This window comes from Pseudorca crassidens, chromosome 1, assembly GCF_039906515.1.
Source record: "Pseudorca crassidens isolate mPseCra1 chromosome 1, mPseCra1.hap1, whole genome shotgun sequence".
In the NCBI taxonomy this organism is placed as follows: Eukaryota; Metazoa; Chordata; class Mammalia; order Artiodactyla; family Delphinidae; genus Pseudorca; species Pseudorca crassidens.
The window spans coordinates 49,955,494-49,977,121 of record NC_090296.1 but is presented as its reverse complement, the minus strand read 5'-3'; the positions used below and the strand labels follow the sequence as shown (position 1 = coordinate 49,977,121).

General features: G+C 42.6%; 1 protein-coding gene across 6 annotated transcripts in view; it reads right to left on the bottom strand.

Moving 5' to 3' along the window:
* Nucleotides 1–865: 865 nt before the first annotated feature.
* TRIM9 (tripartite motif containing 9) overlaps nt 866–21,628 on the bottom strand; it is a 112,220-nt gene continuing 91,457 nt past the window's right edge. For 2 of the 6 annotated variants that reach the window (XM_067735952.1, XM_067735958.1), the window contains exons 8-13: nt 11,544–11,732; nt 8,965–9,006; nt 8,517–8,540; nt 7,386–7,689; nt 4,914–5,076; nt 866–2,904 (exon numbers count right to left, since the gene is read on the bottom strand). In XM_067735952.1, coding sequence (XP_067592053.1) covers nt 2,842–2,904; nt 4,914–5,076; nt 7,386–7,689; nt 8,517–8,540; nt 8,965–9,006; nt 11,544–11,732 — 785 coding nt within the window. In that variant the 3' untranslated portion in view covers nt 866–2,841. The remainder of the gene's footprint in view (nt 2,905–4,913; nt 5,077–7,385; nt 7,690–8,516; nt 8,541–8,964; nt 9,007–11,543; nt 11,733–21,628) is intronic. The other 4 variants (XM_067736001.1, XM_067735990.1, XM_067735968.1 and 1 more) reach the window with 3 other exon arrangements.

Genomic DNA, 21,628 nt, shown 5'->3' with positions numbered 1-21,628 from the left:
CAGGAAAGCAAACAGAGGAGGGAACAAATCTCAAACCCGCCTCCCCACCCAAGGCAAGGGGCTGGGGTATTTATGGGATAACTGCATAAGGAAGCAGGTTGGTCTGAGGTATGGGGCTCGTGGGGCGCGTGGGGGGCATGGGGAAAGGTGATTGGAAAAAGGTGCGGTAAGTGTCCTTCTGCCCAGCTGTAACTAATTACAGGCCTCTGCGCCATCAGAAGGTCACCGAGAGGACACTCACGCATGCCCAGTTGAGGGGTTGGTAATCCTATCCAGTCTTAATCAGCTCAGCTGGAATTAGACACAGCTGATGCCAAGTTCCTGGAAAACCACTCCCTCAAACATCTTATAGTTCAGGCTGCGAGCCGGGTCCTAAAACAACCTAGATTCGGGAAGGCAGGTGAAATGGATTTAACCCGTGCTTTCGATATGCTTTTAGGTCATGTTTTCCTTTTAATATAAAACCGAGGCTGTTCATTTGAAAAGGCTAGTTGTTGTAATTATTTAAAAACAATCGTATTGCTTAGCTACTCCAAGAAGTGGTGAAGGAACCAGGTTAGAAAAAGTCAGTGACACTGTATCTTGCAGTACAAGTTTGTGGAGCTTCTAGGAGCATGTTTGTTAAGGTAAGTGCCCAGTGTTTGGAGGCAGACCCTCAACAGCATCTCACTGTTAATGTTTCATACTGAGTTAGGATTCAGGAGGTCAGCACCACTAGGCGACGGTGCAAGGTTCCTGAGGAGATGGAATGAAGGGCAGGTGTTTTCCCGAGCTCTGCGGGACCTTCCCATGACACTTTGCTCTGACAAAGGCGAACTGTCGTCCCCAAAAGGCAAAAACTAAGAAATTCTAAAGACACATAGGATGTTCTCTCATAAAAATCATTTATTGGCACACCAGAAATATCCATCTGTTCTAGTACAGTAGCTGTATGCATCTATAACTGCAATTTTGTGTAAACTACGTGTTACCGGTCACTAGAAATCTAATTAGCAGGATGAATTTAATAAGGAACAAGAGAAACTATGAGTCTACAGCGGCCCAGCCATCGAGTCTCATTGGAGAATAAATCATATATCAAATTAGTGTTGGCCTGCAACAGAATGTTTCTGTAGCCAAGAAAAACCAAGGTGGACACAAATAGGATAGCACCCATTCAATAAATCAGGTACACTTAACTAGAAAAACACCACAGCTGATAGGAATAATCTAAATCAAGTAAGCCCAAAAGTAAATTAGTAGCTATTTACATATATTACTCTTTGCCCAAACTTTAATTTGTTAGCCTTCCCATCCTACCTCTTCCCTTTTGTTATTCTTTTTCTTTTTTTTTTCATGGTGAATTTCTTGGCTCCCTGGCAAATATTTAGACAGCTAACCAGAACCTCTTCCTAGGTGCTACATTTTCTAAAACTTCATGTCAAACAAAAGGATCGGAAGGGTAGCGTATATAAGTCTATCTCTACACGGAAGTAATAAGCTTAGTATTCCGCTATCCATCATAGCAATGACCTACAATTTCCTTTCCTCCCAAACATTATTTGAACAATTCCAGAAAGTTGGGTTGTGAATGGCAGCAGAGAGGATGGATTGTTCATTTGTAACAGGCACGGATAGTGAGTCTACACGGAGACAAGCGCGTTAATCCTGAGAATGTGAATGCTGTGAACTGCAACTTAAGATCCTCCGTTATGGACAATGAGTCTTCCTCCTTCTGGTCATTAATTTTTTTTCACATTTATTTTTAAGGCTTAGTATCACCGCAGTATTAACAAATAAGAATGCTGACATCATTTCTACCGAAAAAGGACTCTGTGGTGAATGGCAGCAAGTATCATAATTAAAATAGCACAGTTGAAAAGGCATTGAGTTGGTATGTTTCTGGTACTATGGCCAGAATGCATGGATTTTTAGCATCATTCTAGGGGATCTGAAAGATCTTACCAAGAAGCCTCTTTGGCCCTTGTTTATTTCCTTCCTAATACTAATAACAATTTGTAATAATTTTATTTTTGGTTTGTTCTCCTAGGACCATATAAGCTCCGGGAGGGCAGAGACCACACCTGTGTATTCACCACTCTGTCTCCACTGTCTAGAACAGTGCCTGGTCCAGAGTCGGTTTTCAATTAAAAACTTGTATTAAATGAATGAACCAGATCATGAAGTCCCCTGCCCTGCCTCTCTTTAGAGACCTTCCCATTTTATTCAGCGACCAGGGTTTCTGGCCCGTCCTAATGACCTAGCTGTCCTGTGAGCCTCTACCCCTTCGTCTTTGTGTAGTCGGGTCGCTGATATCTTTGTGCTTTAGTGGATAGTAAAACTTTTCATTGCTGAAAAGACTAGCTTTGCAGAGCTAACGCTGCATGAGAGGTCGCAGGGTAAGAACACTCAAGAACGTTCTAAACGGCAAGCTCCGAATTCAGCTCATTCTTCCTTACCTCTCCCTACTACCTACCTCCTTGACAGAAAGTTTAAGAAAAGTGTTATCAGGAGAATTTTCTCTTGGCAGTGCCAGGTCAGTAAGTCACCAATGACATGATCAAAGGAGAAAGAAAAGATAACTCACCTACGTAAAAAAAACAATGTAACTAAAAGCAAAATCTGGCTGTGGAAACAAAGTGACATGGTGGGCTGTCTAGGTCTTCCGTTGGTTAGAACTGCTGAACATGGAAGAGAAAGCAGGCTTTACAGCAGTAGAGAGGCTGGAGGGAAAGGGGGGCTGCGGGGTGCGAGGACCAGCATCTCTCTCCTCCTCCCTCTCCCTCCAGCTCTGGCTGAGCTCCTTGCTGTTGCTCTCAGGTGGAGGTAAGAACAGGCAGCTGGCGCCTCCACAGCACATCTTTAGGCTATTGATGCTCTGCTGGAGTAGCAGTCGGGGACTGGGATCCCCGTGTGGAGCGTGACCTGTGGGAAGAGACTGTGAGTCCCAAAGGCACTGCAGGATCCCCCCCTGCACCCCTTCCCCAGAGCACAGCGGGTGTGTTCCTCACTCAAAAGGGGATCTGTTCAGTTTTCTGTAACATCTATTCTAGCAGGCATTGAAGAGAATTCTAGTAGAGTTCAGCCTGTGCTAAGAACCTGGCCACCATGCTGGGCTCCCCACTCTTGGAGACACTTGATAATATGGTTCGCAGCCACTTGCTTCTTCAAAGGATTCTGGGGAGATTGTGTTCCTATGACTGAAGACACAGGCATGGATATGAAGGTAGAAAAGCCTGTTGGCCACACGGCGGTGATCACTGCCATGTCCATGGACAGAAAGCAGATGCGCAGACAACTCTTCCCCTATTATTTGTCCACTAGTTATTCCAGTTAGGATAAGCCTTTCATTTAGGGATGGACTACATGATTGCCAGGTATGAAGAAACGTGGGCACTTATTTAATATTTCTCTGAATTTTGTCCAACCTCATACTTGAGCTGCACGGACCAGGCTAGAACCATTTCATGCACTGCTGTCTGTCATCTCTCCCCTTCTTGTCTTGTCCCTGTCTTCCCCAGCCCAAGAGTCTTTCTCTAAAGATACTCAGAAACCCCTAAAGAGCGTCAAGTACAATATTCTTTGCAAGGGAAACAGCTGAAAATGTGGAAAACTTTGAATGAGGGTTTTCGAAGACACACTTCTAGGGAAATCTATAGCTTTCTTTTGTCCAATGTAGAGGCTGCACTCTGATTGATTAGATGTCAGCCATCCAGAAAAACCCATCTAGTTGCAGCAAGACAGAAGGGCAGAGGTCACTGGGTTGCAATCACTTCTACTGCACATACTGATAAACAACAATGGATTTTTAAAATAGCTTCCAAGACGTGGTTTTATATAGAGCAAAAACCACCAGCAGTGTTTTGATTCTCAAGCCCTATCTATCCTATCGTAAGGCAGCCATTTGCTGAATGAGGGTCACAGTCGATGATGAGCTCTAGCTCAGGACGGAAGTGAAAGGTCCCGTCCCGGCAGAGGTTGGCAGGGCACACCCTCCCGCATGGCTCTGATCTTCTCTCCCACTGCCCCTCATCTGCCCCAGTTGCCACCTCCTGGCCCTTCCTTGCTTAAGTGAGGCCTCTCGTGCCTTAGAAACTTTGCCCTGGCTGTTCCCTCTGCCTGGAAAGCCCCACACAGCTCACTCCCTCACCCCCTTCAAGGCTCAGCTCACCTGTGACTACAATAAGGTCCACCTACGTTGACGACGCTGCTTAAGATGGCCACTGCCCTCTCTCGGTCTTGTCTCCACTGGACATCGCCTTCTAACATACTATATAGTTAACATAGCAATTGTGCTTATTATTCACTGTCTGTCTCCTATAACTAGAATGTGAGCCCTAAGAGGGAAAGATTTTTGTTTTGTTTTCACTGGTAAACACCAATACTCATAATACTTCAATAGCGCCTGACATATTAAAGGCACTCAATAGATATTTGTTGAATGAACGAATGAGAAGAACTTGTTGTTTTTATTTACAGTAAATCATCAGTATGTGTTTTCTGTCCCCGAAGCGCCTGACAGAACTGATAAGAGTGCAGAGAAATCGCCCCAAATCTCTGAGCATCGTGCTAGCACTTCAGGCTCACACCTTCCCTTCTCTGGCACTCACGGCGCTTTGCATCAGTCATTTCATTTGTTTTCATGCCAGCTGATTCAAGAGTTTCCTTTCTACTAGAGAGGAATCTAGGGCTCAGAGGGACAATCATTAATTAGCCAGCCACGCAGAGAATCCCAGTTTCCCACCTGCTGTTCACTAGATTGTGTCTAAATATAACCGAGGGGCTCATGCCAGTCTGGAATCATCTCGCTTGTCACGTCCATCCCACCCGGCGCTCCTCCCCCCACTTCCTCCGCGTCTCGGTCTGGATCTTCGGTGGGCAGGGGCTGAGTTCGCTGCCCGTGGGCAGCCTCAGAAGCAGAGTCTGCAGCTCACCTGCACGTTCCTGTTCAGGCTGACTGCCGGGAAGAACAGCCCTTCCACGTTCTCAAACGCGATGGGACCTTGCTGCTCGTCGTTGATAAAAAATGTCAAGGTTTTTCTATTTAAGTCTAGGAGGACCCCGATCGTGGCCCCCTTTGTGATCCCTCCCTCAGTTCTGTGGGAAAAGAAAACATGGGGTTTCACTTGCCTGTCATCATTCTAGAAGCTTCCCGTTTTGTATGGTTAAACCAGTATTTTTTAACTTGTTTAAAAGTATTGTTCCTCATCCCCACCCCAGGAGCCTTTTAAAACATTTTTCCCCCTAATCGCCCCTCCTCACTTACAATTTTAATACCGCAGATATACTGTGTATCTGCTGATGGGCTGTACGTATATCTGTGCTTTATATATATAAGAAGAAAGATTTTTTGCTCGCTCCCTGGAAAACCAATTTTCACTCCCCTGTTGAGAATGTATAGGTTCACCGTGCTGCTCTGCCGTTGCTGAGAGCGAACTCCTTCATACAGGGTCTCTACAGGCTGTCGTCTAGTAGAAAACAAAGCATCAAAGGCCAGGAGCAAAAAGTAGCCTCTGGGCTATCAGAGGTCTGCCTAGAGCTGGGTCTCACGCTTTGCACATATGGTGTGAATTAAACATCATTAAATACAAAATGATTTAATTTGAAAGTCAAAGAAGCACTTAAGCTGAACCTAAAACACATGCATGAAAAATTGGATTTGGGCCCTTCTGCTCTCCATGAAACAGAAAAGCTCATTCCAGAAAGATGGTAATTTGGGGCATGCTGAATTTGGAGAAGTTGGAGGCTCTTCATAAAACGCCAACACCGGAGAAGAGGAATCTCCTCTCTGTAAGGTGAAATCATTAATTATACTGTAGGAGGTGGAGTGACTGTCATTTGACCACGAATTGTGTCTTACTCTTCCATTGATGGTTTCACAAAAGCCATCGAGCATGGATGATCAGATTTGCCTTTTTCCTCCTCTTTGAGAGCTAGCAATACTGAACTTCAGCCTCATCTCAGCAGAGCACAGAAATGTCAGTGTTGTTCTTTCCCCCCGGCACGCAGAACACAGACTGCAGGTAGTGGTTAAAACACAGGGGTATCAATTTCATCTTGGAAATTCACAGCTTCGGCAATGAGGGCACTGGTGACATGCAGTTTGCATGCAAGCAGATGTGCTCTGCCTTAAGAAAGTGTTTCTCTGCGTAGCGTGGCAGTTGTGTTATTACTCACTCCTTCACTCCCAAATAAAGAAGCTAAAAGGGAAAAGTAAGCGTGGTACGTGGCATCAGGGAATCTGGTGACAGAGGGTCCCCCCCAATGTGAATTACTGAAGACAATGGCTTATATACATCTAGTAGGATTTGATATCAGGCTGGAATGGCATGTGTGCTCACTTCAAGTGATGGTGAATAATACACAACTGAATGCAGATGTATAGAAGCTATCCAAGGGGACAGGAAGTGAAGGACCTAGGAGTCCTACTGGCTAGAAAAGGGGCAGTGATGACCATACAGAAAAAGCTGAGACAGTGGAGTCCACTGCCTACCACTGCCTGACTCACTTTCCTTGTGATCCAACTGACTACAACTGTAGTTTTGTTTTTTTCCCAGAGACACCAATGAGAACGTATCCTGGGGAAATCTTTGAGAATAAGGTGGACTAGGATCCACAAAAGACACTTCTCTACCTAGGAAACGTGTGACAAATACATTTGAGGAAGAAAACGCAAACCGTATGAAAAAGGAGGTCTAGAAAAAGTATGATAGCATGGGTTACATTATACTTGCCTATATTTTGTTGTTAAAGGAAAACCTTTATTTACCTTTGTTCTCTTTTCCCAGCAAACTGGGTACTCTGAGTCCATACAATAATAAGAGAGCTCTTCAAGTACAAAACTATCCAAATTGGCATCCATACACTTCGTTTAATGAATGGCTACTATTCTGAGAAGTGGCATTGATAATAATCATAATAAGAAGAACAGTGGCTTCTATTTTCAGGTGGATGGGAGGCATTTTTGCATGATTCATGTAATCACGGGAACATTTATGCATGGAAAAACATGATTTTCCTAATTGGTGGATTTGGAAACTGATGTTCAGAGAAACTAAGTATCTTGTCCAACAGTGCTTCTCTGGGAAGTTGTAAGTCTGGATTTTAGAATCCTGGAATGTTTTTCTATAATACATATACATGAGGATTCTTAGTTTCCAGCCCTGGGTGGAACGTAGCAATGAGGGACCTAGGAAAGTACTCATGTCTCTGTCATTATGCAAATAAAATAAAATAAAACTCCAGGAGGGACTCAGCCAAGAGCAGTAGGACTTCTACTTCATAAAGATCGCCTGCCTGTCTTCCTTCATGTTGTCTGTTTAACAGGTCTCTGAACTCGGGCTCTCGTTCTCGACCAGAAGCCAACGTGAAGAAGGCTTGCTTGGGGGGTAGGGGCTGCAGGGTACCTGTTGGTGTGCGAGTTGTTGTGCATGAACCAGCTCCGGTTGTTGTCCACATACATTGCCCAGGCTTTGTCGTCCTTTCCTAACATCACATCCTTCATCACGTTGTTGCGAGCCACACCAAAGGCAGGGTCTGGGTGGTTGTCATAGCGATCCACCGTGAGCTCCCAGTAATGGACACCCTTGGAGAAGCCAGTCTTCCCCAGCACCACCCGGTCATCGTAGCTACTGCAGGTCACAGTCAGGTTGTCATTGGAGAAGATGATGTCAGAGTGCGCCGAGCCAGGGTCAAAAGCAAACCAGGCCACTGGGAACAACAGAAGGGAGGGCGGTTACTAAGACGGACCCACTGAGCTCACGCCATAACGCACTCCTGGGCCGGAGAGGAGCGTCTTGTCCCGTTTTCATGCTTCCATGCGGGAAGGAGGTGTCCAGGGCCAGAAGGGGCTGTGAGTGAGCAGACAGGGGGCACTTCCTGGGAGCTAGGGCTCTCTGCGCCCAGAAGCAGACGGAGGACACACGACCGATTCAGCAGGGGTTACCCGGCTCAGCCTGCACTCCCAGTCGGGTGATCCGGAAGCGCAGTGGCATCGATTTTGGAAGGTGCAAGTCCCTTCACCCGGTGACTGGCAGAACAGTACACCAGAGACATAAGGGGAGAGGGATGCGCTAAGATGCCTGTGTAACCCTGAGACGGGGAGGCTAGGAGCTAGAGTCCTAGATGGAGGAGGGATAAAACACACTCAGTGAAACAAGGAAATGTCCCTTCTGCAGAAGTGCTCAGGTCTACTCGTTTTGAAAATTTCCTCAGTGTTAGCGAAAGCTCAAAAGCTTCGAAGCTATCAGCAACAGAAACTAATTTTCATGAGTGATTGTGACTTGGGTGTAAGACAGGTTGCTTCCTTCACCACAAATGCAGTTTCCGTGTTACTCCTAAAACTACCGTGTAAAACGTTTTGGACCTTAGGTGCAGATGGAATGACGTCTTTGTACGCAGCGCTGTGCCCGAGTTCTAAATGTCACCTGCCCAGAACTTGCTCTGGACAGACGAAATTGCTGATTTATCAGATCTGTGAGCCACCACACATGCACTTTGGTCTTTGCTATTTGTAACAGAATAAGGTTATTCCATACCTGCCAACAGCTTTTTAATATCAACTGTTGTCATTCCAAGTGAAAGGCATGGGAGAGAGAAATAGGAAGCAAAATTGACATTGATAAGAAAACATGTCTCTCTTGATAGACTCATACCAAAAAAGGGCTCAGTTTAAAACCGCATACACTACTCAGTTTGAAACTGTATCGGTCTGATTAGTACCTTTGCCCACAAGTGCTCTGCTTATAAAGAGTGCTTTGCATTGATGTACAAGAAAGCTGGGGGAAAAGTAATCTTCTCTGAGGCATAAGATTTAAAAATACAGACTCATTTTTCTGCGCATGTGAGAAACTGCTATAATGGGATTTGAATGACAATTAGACAATTCTATTGACATAGAATAAGCTGCCACCGTTTATTTTGTGAAGGGAGTGGAGCACACCAAGCACATATGTAAAAGATAACAATTACAATAGGTATACTTGCCTAATTGAGAGTAAGGTGCAGATTGTGTCTCAAAATTGCATCCTATAAAGAGATACTACACATCAAAGCTATGAAACAACAACCAGGTCAATAAAAATTATTTGTATACATGTAAAAAGCACCAGCTGAAGAGAGTCACCAGAGGCCTGATTCATGAAAAACCAAAGCCCTTTCTATATTAGTTTACTTGCCTGGGTAAAAATTGCCTCTCTGCTCTTTCAAAATGAATAGTACATCTTTTTTTTTTTTTTTTTTCATTTAATAAAATCTCCTCCAATTGTTTCTAAACTGTACAGCTTAAATTTTCATCATCTTCCGATGATGTTTTCCACTAAAGTTTCCGTATTCAGAAGAAAATGAGAAAAATTCATCCAATTGAAATGGAGAAATCACTGAATCTTGATAAAACTCCATTCTACATCACTGTTCCATGTACTTCTAACTCTGGTTAGGCCCAGAGGCCTTTGCTGTGACTTGGGCTCAAGTCACATGATAATTATATAACTAGATGTGTAATGTAATCCCTATGTTAATACACACATCTGGTAATTATTAATAATGACATGAATTAAATGTCGTAAATATGAAAATGACCTCATCTCTTTCTTAGATTGTTTTACTACATGAGTCCTTTTCACCTAAGGGAGGGAGGGGGAAATGGTGCTGAAGGGGGTGGGAGTGACCTCAGAGATGTATTGGAATCACCTGTGCGACTTTTGCAACCGTCTCCCTCTTTCCCTAACATCCCCTTACCTACTCCATGAGAAGTTTCATCAGGGTGGATGAAGCCGTCTAGTCTTAAAATGTTCAAAGGTGTGTGAACTACAATTTCAAGTGCTGTCAGTGACTGATCTAGGAAATGTGTTTTTGATGAGCACCAGGGTATCTCCTAGAAAGGATCATTTAATGTTTTTTCAATTCAGTAAGGCCCTTATGTGCTAAATAAAGGATAATACACTGAATTAAAAGAATTTTAGAAGAATTAAGAAAGCACCTTAGAAAGGACTAATGATTGAATTAAAAACAAAATGTAAAGATTATGATATTACTTTTGGTTTTTTTTTTCCTCTGGGATGAACTGATATGCAGAATAATCATTTTCTCCAACTCATGGCTGAATACTTATGTTTAGTTTGTATCAATTATCACTTCAATTCCTATTCACAGGTTAGAACTTAGTGAGTACAGAACACCTGGAGTTTTAAAACTGAATCTGATATCCAGCTTTGGACATAAATTTGTAGAATCTGAATAGGGCTTTTAAATTTTTTAAATGAATCATGCCTTGTGCAAGTCTTTTTCAAAACAAGTTTTCTGAAATCTTTTTTACACTACTTTAAACACACCATCGTACATTTAAGTTTCAACGATACAACTAGAACAATGGTGTCAAATACAGCCATCAGATATCCCCAAACCCACATATTTTATTCTTGAGACAATATACATTACAAAGACTATAACAATATTTCAGTACATTAGACACAAGTGAAAAGGCTTCCATAACAAAGCATGTCTAAAAGCCAATAGCGCACAGAAAAACATTAAGAAACATAAAAGCACAAAGAAAAATGTCATTTTAAAGAGAGCTTGAAGTCCCTGCATCCTTTTTGCACTGTCATGCTGTGGGCTTCTTCATTCCAGGATGTGGGATGAGCAAACAGAATAAAATAACAAACAAAAGAAACCTTTGGAAACGTGAAATGTGCATCGTAAGTATCCCTGATTACAATATAGTCCTGAAGAGATCAAATAGGACTGCAGTTTAGATATTTTAGGATTCTATTGGCTAGACAGAGTTCATGGCATAGTATCACTAGTCCAGCTTCCTGAAATCAGCCTGAAGCCGTGTCACAACCCTCTTAGCTGTAGGAAACTTCTGGGAGGCCAGACTTTTCAGTGACTCCCATCTTTGGGCCTTAGGCTAGTTGAGGGTTTCTGATTTAGCTGGTGGTGGTTCCTCCCCTTTGCTTAGAAAAAAATCAGCCATGACCCTGTCTGACCAGGGAGCGCAGGATTCGGCAGGAAATACTTTCACTTGCTGCTCTCTGGTGTGTCTGCTTTGTATGATGTATTCTGCTGTTGGCAAGTTTTTTACTTTTATTTTTTCAATAAAGATCTCTTGAGTCTATGTTTAATCAGACCACTCCAGGCTGAGTGCACTGATCCAGTCTCCCAGACACAGCTGGTTTCCTGGATACAGCAGGGCTGCAAACCTCCATACTAAGGCCACAGCCTCCACTCAGCCAGCACCTGCGCGTGCTATGCCACTGCATGTGATGACAGAGCAGGTTTCCCATGGTGGTACCAGCTTGTGCAAAAAGAACAACTTCACTCATCACTTTCCGACACCATTATATACATTGACCACAGCTCAATGGGTTGGTCCTCACACCACACACACAAGAATGCCACAAAGCTCCCTCATCCAAATGCTCCTCATACCGGAAGCAGGCCACAGACACAGAGACTAGCTCATCACCCTCTGCACGCACATGGACGCCAAGAACGAAACAGGTATTCAGAGATGCCTTCAAGGCACAGAGATCAAGAGGAAAGGTCAGACGAGCTCAGCTCACCCGGTGCATTGAGAGACTGTAAAGAGGAATGCAAGCTCAGCTGATGGGGTGAGGATCGGAAATCAAAGTAGGATCTCCTGGGGAAGCTGGGCTGTAGATTAAGGGTGGAGGAGAAAGGACTCATTCTACGGAGCGGCAATCTTTCCGAAGGCACTGGAAAAGGGACTGTCTGTTCTTCTGAATCTGTGTCTAAATGTAAGATCAACGCAAACTAGAGATCAGAAATCTGCCACCTGCTGGGCACAGTTTTCCCCAAGACCTGCCTTACGAATGCATTTTCACAAAGCCTCATCCACCCCGTAGTTGCCAATGTGGTTTGAGACTGGGAGGGAATTCTCGGCAGGTCGGAACCCATGACCAGAGGATACTTCAAATATCACAGACAATTGTCTTCTCTTCTCCCAATTTTTAGTGGTAGAGAAGGTACTGGAAGTTTCCTTTTAATTAAATATCTTTCGAGTTGAATTTAGAAACCTTAGAGGTAAATTTTACCCATTGATGACCAAGAGGAGATTAATACTTCACCCTCTCCAGCTCCCTTGGATGTTACTACCTGTACAACGATGGCCTCTTAAAGAGTTTCTATTTAGGAGGTGACGATTTTGACCAGCTCTTTGCTGTTCCATAGTTTTCCTTTTGTCTCTTACTTTTTCCGTTTCTAAATGGACGAGATGGTTTTTCTATACCAGCACACTCAAGACTTGCTCTTTGAATAGGAGAGGAAGATAGGGCTGAACAAGTAATCAGGGAAGGAGCCTTACCTTTGTCTCTGCATTAAGATGAGACCCTAACGATGCCCTTGAACATCTCTGCTTCTCTAACAATAAACAGACCATGGGCAGTGGTGAGGTGCATTTGTGGCAAAAATGTCTTTATTTTCAGATAGTCAGGTCTGGCATGAAGATCACTATTATCCCAGAGTAAGGACATATCAATTACTTGATTTGGTTCTAACATTTAGAGTAATTTAGAGGTAGTTCCTCTAAATTACTAAAATCATTCCTTTCTCTTTTGTTGAACAATAGGTGGTGGTATGCAGTAGGGTTATCTGGTCAGAGACAGATGTTTTACCAATAGGGGCCTTCTTAGAGCTTAGTTTGATAGTAATAATTTAGGAAATACAGATGGCATGATGGTAGTATTCTATGTCCAAAACCACCAAGGAACTTTCTTCTCATTGAAAAAATAATTTTGTTTTGGTGGCCAGAGAGTGTTCCTGGGAATATTTTTCTGGTTTGAGTCTGTTAGCATGTTGCTCTGTGTTGAACACATCCTTATCCTATCCAAATGCTATTCTGCACATGCTCAGTGGAGCACGTGTGTGCAGAACGGGATTCTATTGGAAGAGCTCAGAGCAAGGGCATTGGTGGAGTATTTCAGCTTAATACTGCCAACCCGGTCTCATTTTCATTTCTGAATATATTAAAATTAGCTTTTCAGGCTTTAGACTTATCCTTGGGGAAAATTCTTTTCTTTTTCTTTTTTACTTTTTTACAGAAAAGTGTAAAGCAGATTTTCAGAGAAAAGAAATGGCTACTTATGGAGTTAAGGCTTTGTGTTCCCAATAATAATACATTCCAATTTTCTTCTACCTAAACTTCAAATGGTTCGGGTAATTTGGCATGTGTGATCATTTCCTTGTTCAGAAATGATTTATATTATAATGATCTCAGGGGGGAATTAGTCTTTTAGTTTAATGGAAAAATTTGAAAGACAACTGCACAGCACCACAAACTGATACGGGCTTCTTTTAGGGAGAGAATTTACAATTATATTTATCTCAGTAAAACATTTTTAACAAGAATTTGCTTGGAAATGTATTTTTCACCAAGTAATAATAATTAATTCATTATCCTTAAAATACTTGTTGCCCTGAAAATTAAGGGAAAGGACACATACAGTAGAATGAATTTCAGGGTATACTGAACTCTCGAGTAATCATCTGAAAACCAGTGAAGAGACGTGTACTGCATCCAGACTCAGGGAGCATATCCAATCCCATCATACTCCCCTTTTCTATTCTCAGCACCGGGAAGAAGCACTTGGAGTTGGTGATGGTACCACTCTGCGGGACTGGGCTGAGGGCAGCTATGGTTATTCATGGGATTAATAACTTGACACTAAAATGGTTAGCTTTTCTATCCTTTTATGTAGATCCGTTATTTATTGATGACCCAATTGTCCCTGACTCCTCTCAGTCTTGAACCATGCTCTCTATTCAAGCAAGCTTATTTAATATACATGTTACCCAATCACTCCATCTCTGTCTCTGAATTTTTCCCACCTATGGCCTCCCATATCCTACCAGCTGGGCTCTTACCCCATTTTCTCTAAGAAGCTCCTAAAAAAAACTTCCTACCTTGTCATGAAAATTGTCCAAATGAAGTGCAAGAGAGCACTTTCCACTTGATCCCAGTAGACTCTCTGTGCCCTTCCCCATGGGCACATGGTGCAAGTGTTGGGTCAGTTGCCTACAGGTCATCTAAGTCACTTGATATTACCTTAGGTTGCAGGAGTCTAAGAGGGAAGACACTTATCTCGATAACATCTGAGCAGCAATCACAAGCTTTCCCTTGAAGTCCCCTAGGTTGAGGATCTCATGGCCTCCGGCAGCCCCCTCCTGTTTGTAGTCATTGCTGACATGGGTCTGGATATATCTCTTTGGGAACTCGACTCCTTAATCGTACCATTACTATCTGGGGCCATACAGAACAGCACGCTAGTTCTTCAAATATTTGAGAGCAGTCACCGGTCCCCTTTAAATCATCCCTTTTCTGGGATAAATAGAATAGATTTCCAACCTTTCTTCTAGGGTGTGGATTTCAAATCTTTACTCTCCTCATCGTGCCCCTCTGGACATGTTCAAAGACATGAACCAAAGACAGTAAGACAACATTGGGAACAGTGGTGCCACACCCATGTTTAGCCAAATCACACAACTAACATTGAGCCTACACATAGCTACCCAAGAGTGTATTCTGTGTTATACCCAGGATGCAGGAAGGATGTACATGCCACTTCCTTACCTCTCCTTCAAAGCACAATTACTGAGATCTGGAGAAGGCTTTTCAGCCATTAATATTCTGTCAGTCACGACAAAGAGGAATTGGGTTAGTGCTTTTTTCAGAATACATGATATGAAGCTATGTTTCAGGTCATAGCTAATAACCAGGATAACTATTATTAATTTTTCACGTATAGGTCGCTGGAGGAAGAAAAATAGCCCCTTCAAAGATTTTTAATTTTTTTGTCATGTTTCATCACATAGAGTGATCCTGTCTGCTGAAGAGCTTTGCTGAGCAAAAAGCAGTTTAGCAGGAAAGAGCAACGGGAAACAGAACGCCAACGGAATACTGGTGTGGCAGCTCCGGGCATATCAGTAACTCTGGGATGAGGACAGTGTTTATAATGGGAGTGTGACGAGACACACTTTCCCTCAACTCTGTCAGTGACCATCACTCTCCTCTTGCCTTTGCCTGGACTGCTTTCCCTTCCCACCTGGATTGGCTGGACTCTGGAGTTGGGGCCTCTGCTTGGAAGAAGTAATCAAGAATCATCAAAGCAAAGATTGGCTGGACACCACACTTATTATTTACTGACTTTTGGGTTTGAGGCAAAAAAAGAATATTTAAGTGGTGTGCTCCTTTTTTGCCTCACTGTATATTTATTTTATTTGTTCATTAGCAGACATTGCATTAAACCTGAGCAGCTGGGAAATGGGACACATGAAGTTGGGAGGAGAACGGACCATATTTAGAGAAAATCTGTATCTTATACTACTAATTGGTTTTTATACTTCTGAGGGTAGAGTTTCTTGACTGATTCTAACATGTACAGTGCACTAAAGATTTCTACAGATGTGGAATATTTGGAAACGTAAAGTACAGTCTTTGAGGTATTATTTTTGGAATTCAAAGAGGAAAGGCAAACTGACAGGGATTCCATATGCTAACCCAGCTTCTTTTGTGCTCTGGTGGAATTCTTGGTTATCTTCCTGTCTGGTAGTGAACAGCTTCATAACTTAAGCAGTCCTTGGATGCTGGTTCAACAAGATGGTTGTATTTCAGAGTACAGTAAGGCAAGATATGTCACTAAGAGCTGCACGAGCAGCGTTAAAGATGAGTTTCAGTTCAATTATAAACCAGCTGTAAAATAATTTGCTTTTGTTGGGAAGACTTGAAAAGAGACAAAGAAATGAATGAAGGGGTTGAGTGTCCTTAAATGATCTAATAAGCATCCAAAGTCACAGTTATGTCCCACTGGTACATAATTTACAGTGAAAGGTGGTATTATAATCTTTCTTAAGTGTGGCATTAACTGCAGTTGAGAAGTGAGAAACACTTCCGTTCTGAAAAGCTCCTTTTAAAAGAAGAAAGGCAACAGGCTCTTTCCACCCTTGGGACAGCTGCACACTCTGTCACCAAGTCCTCCACTCCAAGTTAGAACACCAGGGCATGATTCATAAGGAACTATCATCAGAAGAACTGAAAATTCCTATATTTCAAAGAGATACAAAAGATTCCAAAGGACTAAACTGCTCCCCAGAGTGTCAAGTGCAAAGCACATTCTCCAAAGGCGAAAATAGGGTTTGGATCCAATTCGGTCTTATGGAAAATCAGGCAATTCTCTGGGATGTCGTGCATGTTGTCAAAATTAGAAAGAGCAAAGCACCTCTTTTCTGGGCTCTGAAAGCTGTCACGATGCCTCTCACCTTGGATTTCATAAAATCTACCTGGATTTGTTCAGGTATGGTTTACCTACCTTGAGGAATTTGTCCTGGAAATGCATATCCCTCTAACTAGATACTTTTAGTTGGGGTTGCAGGGACGGCTCTGGTGCTCGGAGTCATGAAAACTACAGCCGAGGCAGAGTGGACCACACGCTTTTCCTTGTGTGATCCTTTACCGGCTACTTCCTACTAGTGTTGAATTTTCAGTGTCACAGGCAACCTCTGAGACCCACTAGAACCCCTGGGGGAAGTAGGAGGCGGCTACGCCAGTCCATAGCATTTCCTGAAATAGTAGCAGCTTTCGGCCGTGATTTTGAAGAGAGAAGCCACAGAAGAAAGCCAGGGGGTATTAACTGTAAAGAACTTAAGGTCATCTGCTCTAAGTCTATAGTTTTAGAGACAAAACGATCCCCCCCCCCCCCCCCCCGCCAAACAAAACCGTGAAGTCCAGAGAGATTAAGGGACACATCTAAGTCACACTGCCACCTGTGATGGGACAGGATAAGGGCCCCAGGCAGATCAATTCCTGGTAGATAAAATTTGGGGGCTGACAAGGCCATTGCTCTCTTTTGTGCCTTGGAAACGTATAAAACGTAAGGTCGATGCTATAGGCCATGGGGCACATTTCAGTGGTCTCAGGGGTGACCAAGGATTGTGTGGAGGACCTAATTATCATTCTCCACACCCTGCATTATACTGAGGATGAATCTTTCTTGTCTATATAGAGTGGTTCCGTGGACTGTGGTGGTTAGGAATTGAAAGGCAAATACGTCACCCTCCCCTTTGGGATTCTGACCACACAAGGTGGGCAGGCTGAGATCAGATGAGGTTCTTTTCCCTCCACAAGGTTACATGTTCTCTGGTGGGAAGTAGGGTGGGCGTGTGTTTCAGTACATTAAGGTTTAAGAGTACAGCACTTATCCTGGCCCCAAATCACTATAAAATATCTGCAAAGAGACTTTTGAACAGATGCATCTGGGGTCATTCTGGGCCTGTATTCTGCCTGCATCACTGGATATTCTCTGGGTTATTTTCTGTGATGTGTGGGACAAGAAGCTAGCACACTGGAAAGGGTGCTGTGATGCTGAGAGCCTAATGCGAAAGAAAAAGGCATTTTACTCTTTATGAATAACACCTTCTATGTCCCCTTTTAGAAAGCAGTTTCTAAGATGTGATTTCAAGAGTCCCAACCCTTTTGTTGTCATTAGATAAAACAGTCCTGGAAAGCATTGGGGAGATGGCTTTTATGGCTGTTCAAGTAAGACAATGCTTGAGAGCACTTTTGCTCAGTGCTCTGAGCACCTGTGTGCAGAGAATGCTACAATTTACAGCCTTATCTACAGCCTGATTCTCTCATGATCCCTGATTATGCTTCCCACTTTTCCTCACAGTTGAGATCTGGAAGGCTGAGAGCTTCTGTGAATAAATAGCTCTGTGGTTTCAACCCGAGCAGGGCTCCCAGTCCCAGACCTCACTTGGTGGGGTATTTCAAGGACCTCAAAGATGTGGCTCTGACATCCTTTTCCTTCCCAGGCAGTGACCCATCACTGCCAGCTGAAAGTGTCAACGTTGGAGAGAAGCTCAACCCGGACAGGACCCAAGGACGTGCTTGGATACTGGAAATGACAGTCATTCTCACATCTCCTTCTTAAAGCAGGAATATTGTTCTTTAGAGCAAAAGTCTAACATGACTGAAAGGGTTAAAGTCCAATTTCTGCCTGGGGTTTCTGGATGAACATGTGAGGCAGCTACACAGTACTGCTTCTACAAGCTGTCTTCAGACATCTAGCAAACAGACTTAGGGTAGTTTTTGCTCTTTTCCTCTTTTTGGTTGAGTGCAAATAGCACTGTTTGAATGTCAGCATCAAAGTGTACTGTGCTGGGCATTGGAGCTGAAAGGCCCAGACCTGGCACGTCATTTATCCTCTCCCAGGACAGGAGAGGGAAGGCTCCGTTTTCCTATATGTAGAGTGGAATAATAATAACACTTTCCTTATAGAGTGTGGTAGGCAGAACAATGGCCCGTCAAAAGATCTCCATGTCATAATCCCTGGAATCTGTGACTATGGCACCTAACATGCCAAAAGGAACTTTGCAGATGTGACTAAGTTAAGGATCTTGAGATGGGAGATTATCCTGGACTATGCAGGTGGGCCCAAGGTAATAAATCACAAGGATGCTTATAAAAGGGAAACAGGAGGGTTAGAGTCAGAAAGAGATTGGAAGACGTTACGCTGCTGGCTTTGAAGATGGAGGAAGGGGCCGTGAGCCAAGGGATGCCGGTGGTTTCTAGAAGCTGGGAAAGAAACAGAACAGATTCTCCCCTAGAACCACCTCCAAGGAACGTAGTCCTGCTGACACCTCACTTTTAGCCCAGTGAAACCCATTTAGGATTCTGATCTCTAGAACTGTAAGGTGATAAATCTGTGTTGTTTTAAGCTGCTAAGCTTGTGGTAATTTGTTAAAGCAGCAATGGGAAAGTAATACATAGGGCAAATCTGGAATGTTGCAGCAACAGAACAGAAGGGAGGTTTAAACAATAGCAGTGGGTACAGAGGTATATAGCAGTCTTAGGGTGAAGAGAAAAGAATCCCTATTTTTAGGACCTTATAGTAAATGGATAGCTTTTATACAATTCCTCTGCTGGATTTCAGTATCCTAAAAATATTTGCTGGCTTTCAAATTGCTGTCTTTTTTCATGGAATCTTTTAATGGGCAAAGAAGAAAGTTCTTGGAAGCTCTACACAAAATTACCATAGTATGTTTTTTGGGGGGGTACTTATACTGTAATTCCATAAAGCCTTCTGATATACTTAATACTCCATTATCAAGAGTTCCAGAATATATACTGACTTTTAAATGTATTAGGTGGAAATCTTTCTAAAATGCATTATATACTTTCTGACTTTCTGAGCATATGCTACAGAACGTTCTCTTTCTCTCCCCCCCTTTTTTTTTTTGGATTGTTCACAGTTTTTCCAGTTACCTTCCTTGCTCAGTACTGCCAACAGCCTCAATTCACTTCTATACCAAATTCCTTTCTCTTCTAATGTGAGGTTTCCGGTCTGCTGTGATCTTTGCAAATGGGTCAGTGAGCTCAGCGGAATCGTGCATAAAAAGCGGGAGAGCCGAGTGACACCAAGGGCTCTGCCGTGAGAACAACGTAGGAGCTTCTGTGCCTGAACTCTGTCCTTCCTTTTCCTACCAATCACAGGTCATTGTTGCTTCCATCTTGACTGTAAGATGACTGCCTACACTGTAGGGTGGAAATCTTAGTTCTCGAGGGGTGAGGTGGTACCACAGTTTTAGGCACTCTGAGCCAGGTGCCATGGAGTTCAGGGAAGGAGGAAGAGTAAAGCCCATAGTCACTGGGCAGGGCCATGCTGTATGCATCGCTGTGAGTGTCAAATCGGCTCGCTCAATTAATGTTTTTGAGTGAATGGGGCCTCCTTTGCAAAGTCAGCTCAAGGCATAATTTGAAGTTTTTACCTTACCTACAGTTATTCCCTCTGTTAGGATTTCTCTCTCTCCCTTCTCTGAGAAGTCTCTCCTTCCCTTTAGATCATGTTCATTTTCCCTGTAGTGTGTTGTATTTCATGTAGCTATTAGATGTAAGACAATCAGAATATTATGTCTATGAAAATATGAATTAAAAAACCCTCTGTTAGAAACAGTTTTACTTTTAGAAGAGGCTGCTTGTTAGTCGAAATTAAACTCTAAATAGTAGAATTAAGGTGATATTAAAAATGGAACGGCTCATACATTTCTGGTGTAAAATCGATCCGGAAAGCAATTTGCAAACATAGATCAAGGGCTTAAAAACGTTCATACTCTTTAGTCTAGTAATTCTACTTCTAAGAATGTGTCCAGTGAAATGATCTTTTTCGCAAAGATTTGGATTAAAGAGTATTTTTTGCACAGAAGGTGCAACCCTCTGTGTTCTAATTCCCCTGAAGGATTGGTGAGCTGCAGCTCCTCCTGTGCTGAGAAGGCTGTGTGAAGTAGTTGCCTGGCTCTGAGAGCTGAGGGAAGTCAGAGAAAGACCTTTCTCCAGCCAGATAATAGTCTCAGTGAATTATTTGAGCACCAGGAATATTATCTTTGGTCTATCTTATTTTTTCTCCAGATTTGAAAAGAAGAAAAAAAAAAGTAGTCTGTTTAGGTAGGTAGAAGGAAAATAGAGAAAAATGAACAAAAATTTTTCCGTCCTATTCTCACCCATGTCTATTTTTCTTTGGGGTGGGGGGCAGGAGGATAGTCTCCCAGACACAGAATGAGCCCTAGAACTCTATGTATTAACAAGGCCTTGTCACATAATATTTTAAACAAATACTCTTTTGTAGCTGGTTTCAGAGACCGTGACACAGCCATCACAGCTATTAAATGAATTACTTTAAAGATATATACAACCAGGTTGTGGGCCTTATTTTAAAATTTCATTAAAATTATTAATTGCTTACAGTTCAGTTTCTTCTTAAGTCAGGGTAATTTGGTTTAGATCTGCAACTGGCCTTATTCTCATGGCTGTGTTAGGTACATTCCCAAGAACTTTGCTTTCAGGGAACTAAGCAAACTTGAACTCATATACTAATTTGTTTTCCTTTCCTTTTCTCTTTTGATAACACATTCTTTATAATTCCATTGCATTAAATTATTTTTCATTGTCTTCCTGACTGATTCCCTTATATAAATTATGTCTTCCTTACGGTCCCTTTTCCTTCTCTCACAGTGTTTATCGTAATTTGTAAGTATGCAATATTTGCATGTCTATTTCTTTAAGGCCTGTCTCTCTTCCTAGACTGTGAGCTCCGTGACAGCTGGGGTGACCTCTGCTCAACACTCTATACCCATATCAGACACTTATCAAATACTGCCCAACAAATAGACAAACAAATTTGCTTTTGAAAAAAAAGGTCAGAATTCACAACAATGTGGACATTTGATCTCCCCTGCATAAAGTTACCTTTAGGTCAGCAGAAGGTTCTCTAATAGTTCAGAGAGTATAAGTGATAGGTGATTTAAACCTTGGACTAAATGCATGTAAATACGAGTTAGACTTGCTATCACATACGAGATCGTACCCTTCTGTGATACAGACTTTTTATTTTGAACCTTGGAAAGGGGTCAACTCTTGCTAAAAAGAACATAAAAGATTTTATTAAAGTAGAAAGCAAACCAACCATCCCATCACCCACAACAGTAGCAAAGAAAAAAAATCTCCAAAGCAAATCTTTCCAGGAATGGTAAGAAATAAGATTAATAAAGTATAAGTTCAGTTAACTTATTAAAACTCTTGTTAATGGCATTTTTCTCATTGCTTTCTAAAAAACAAAAAAAAGAGGTATAATTCTTTAGT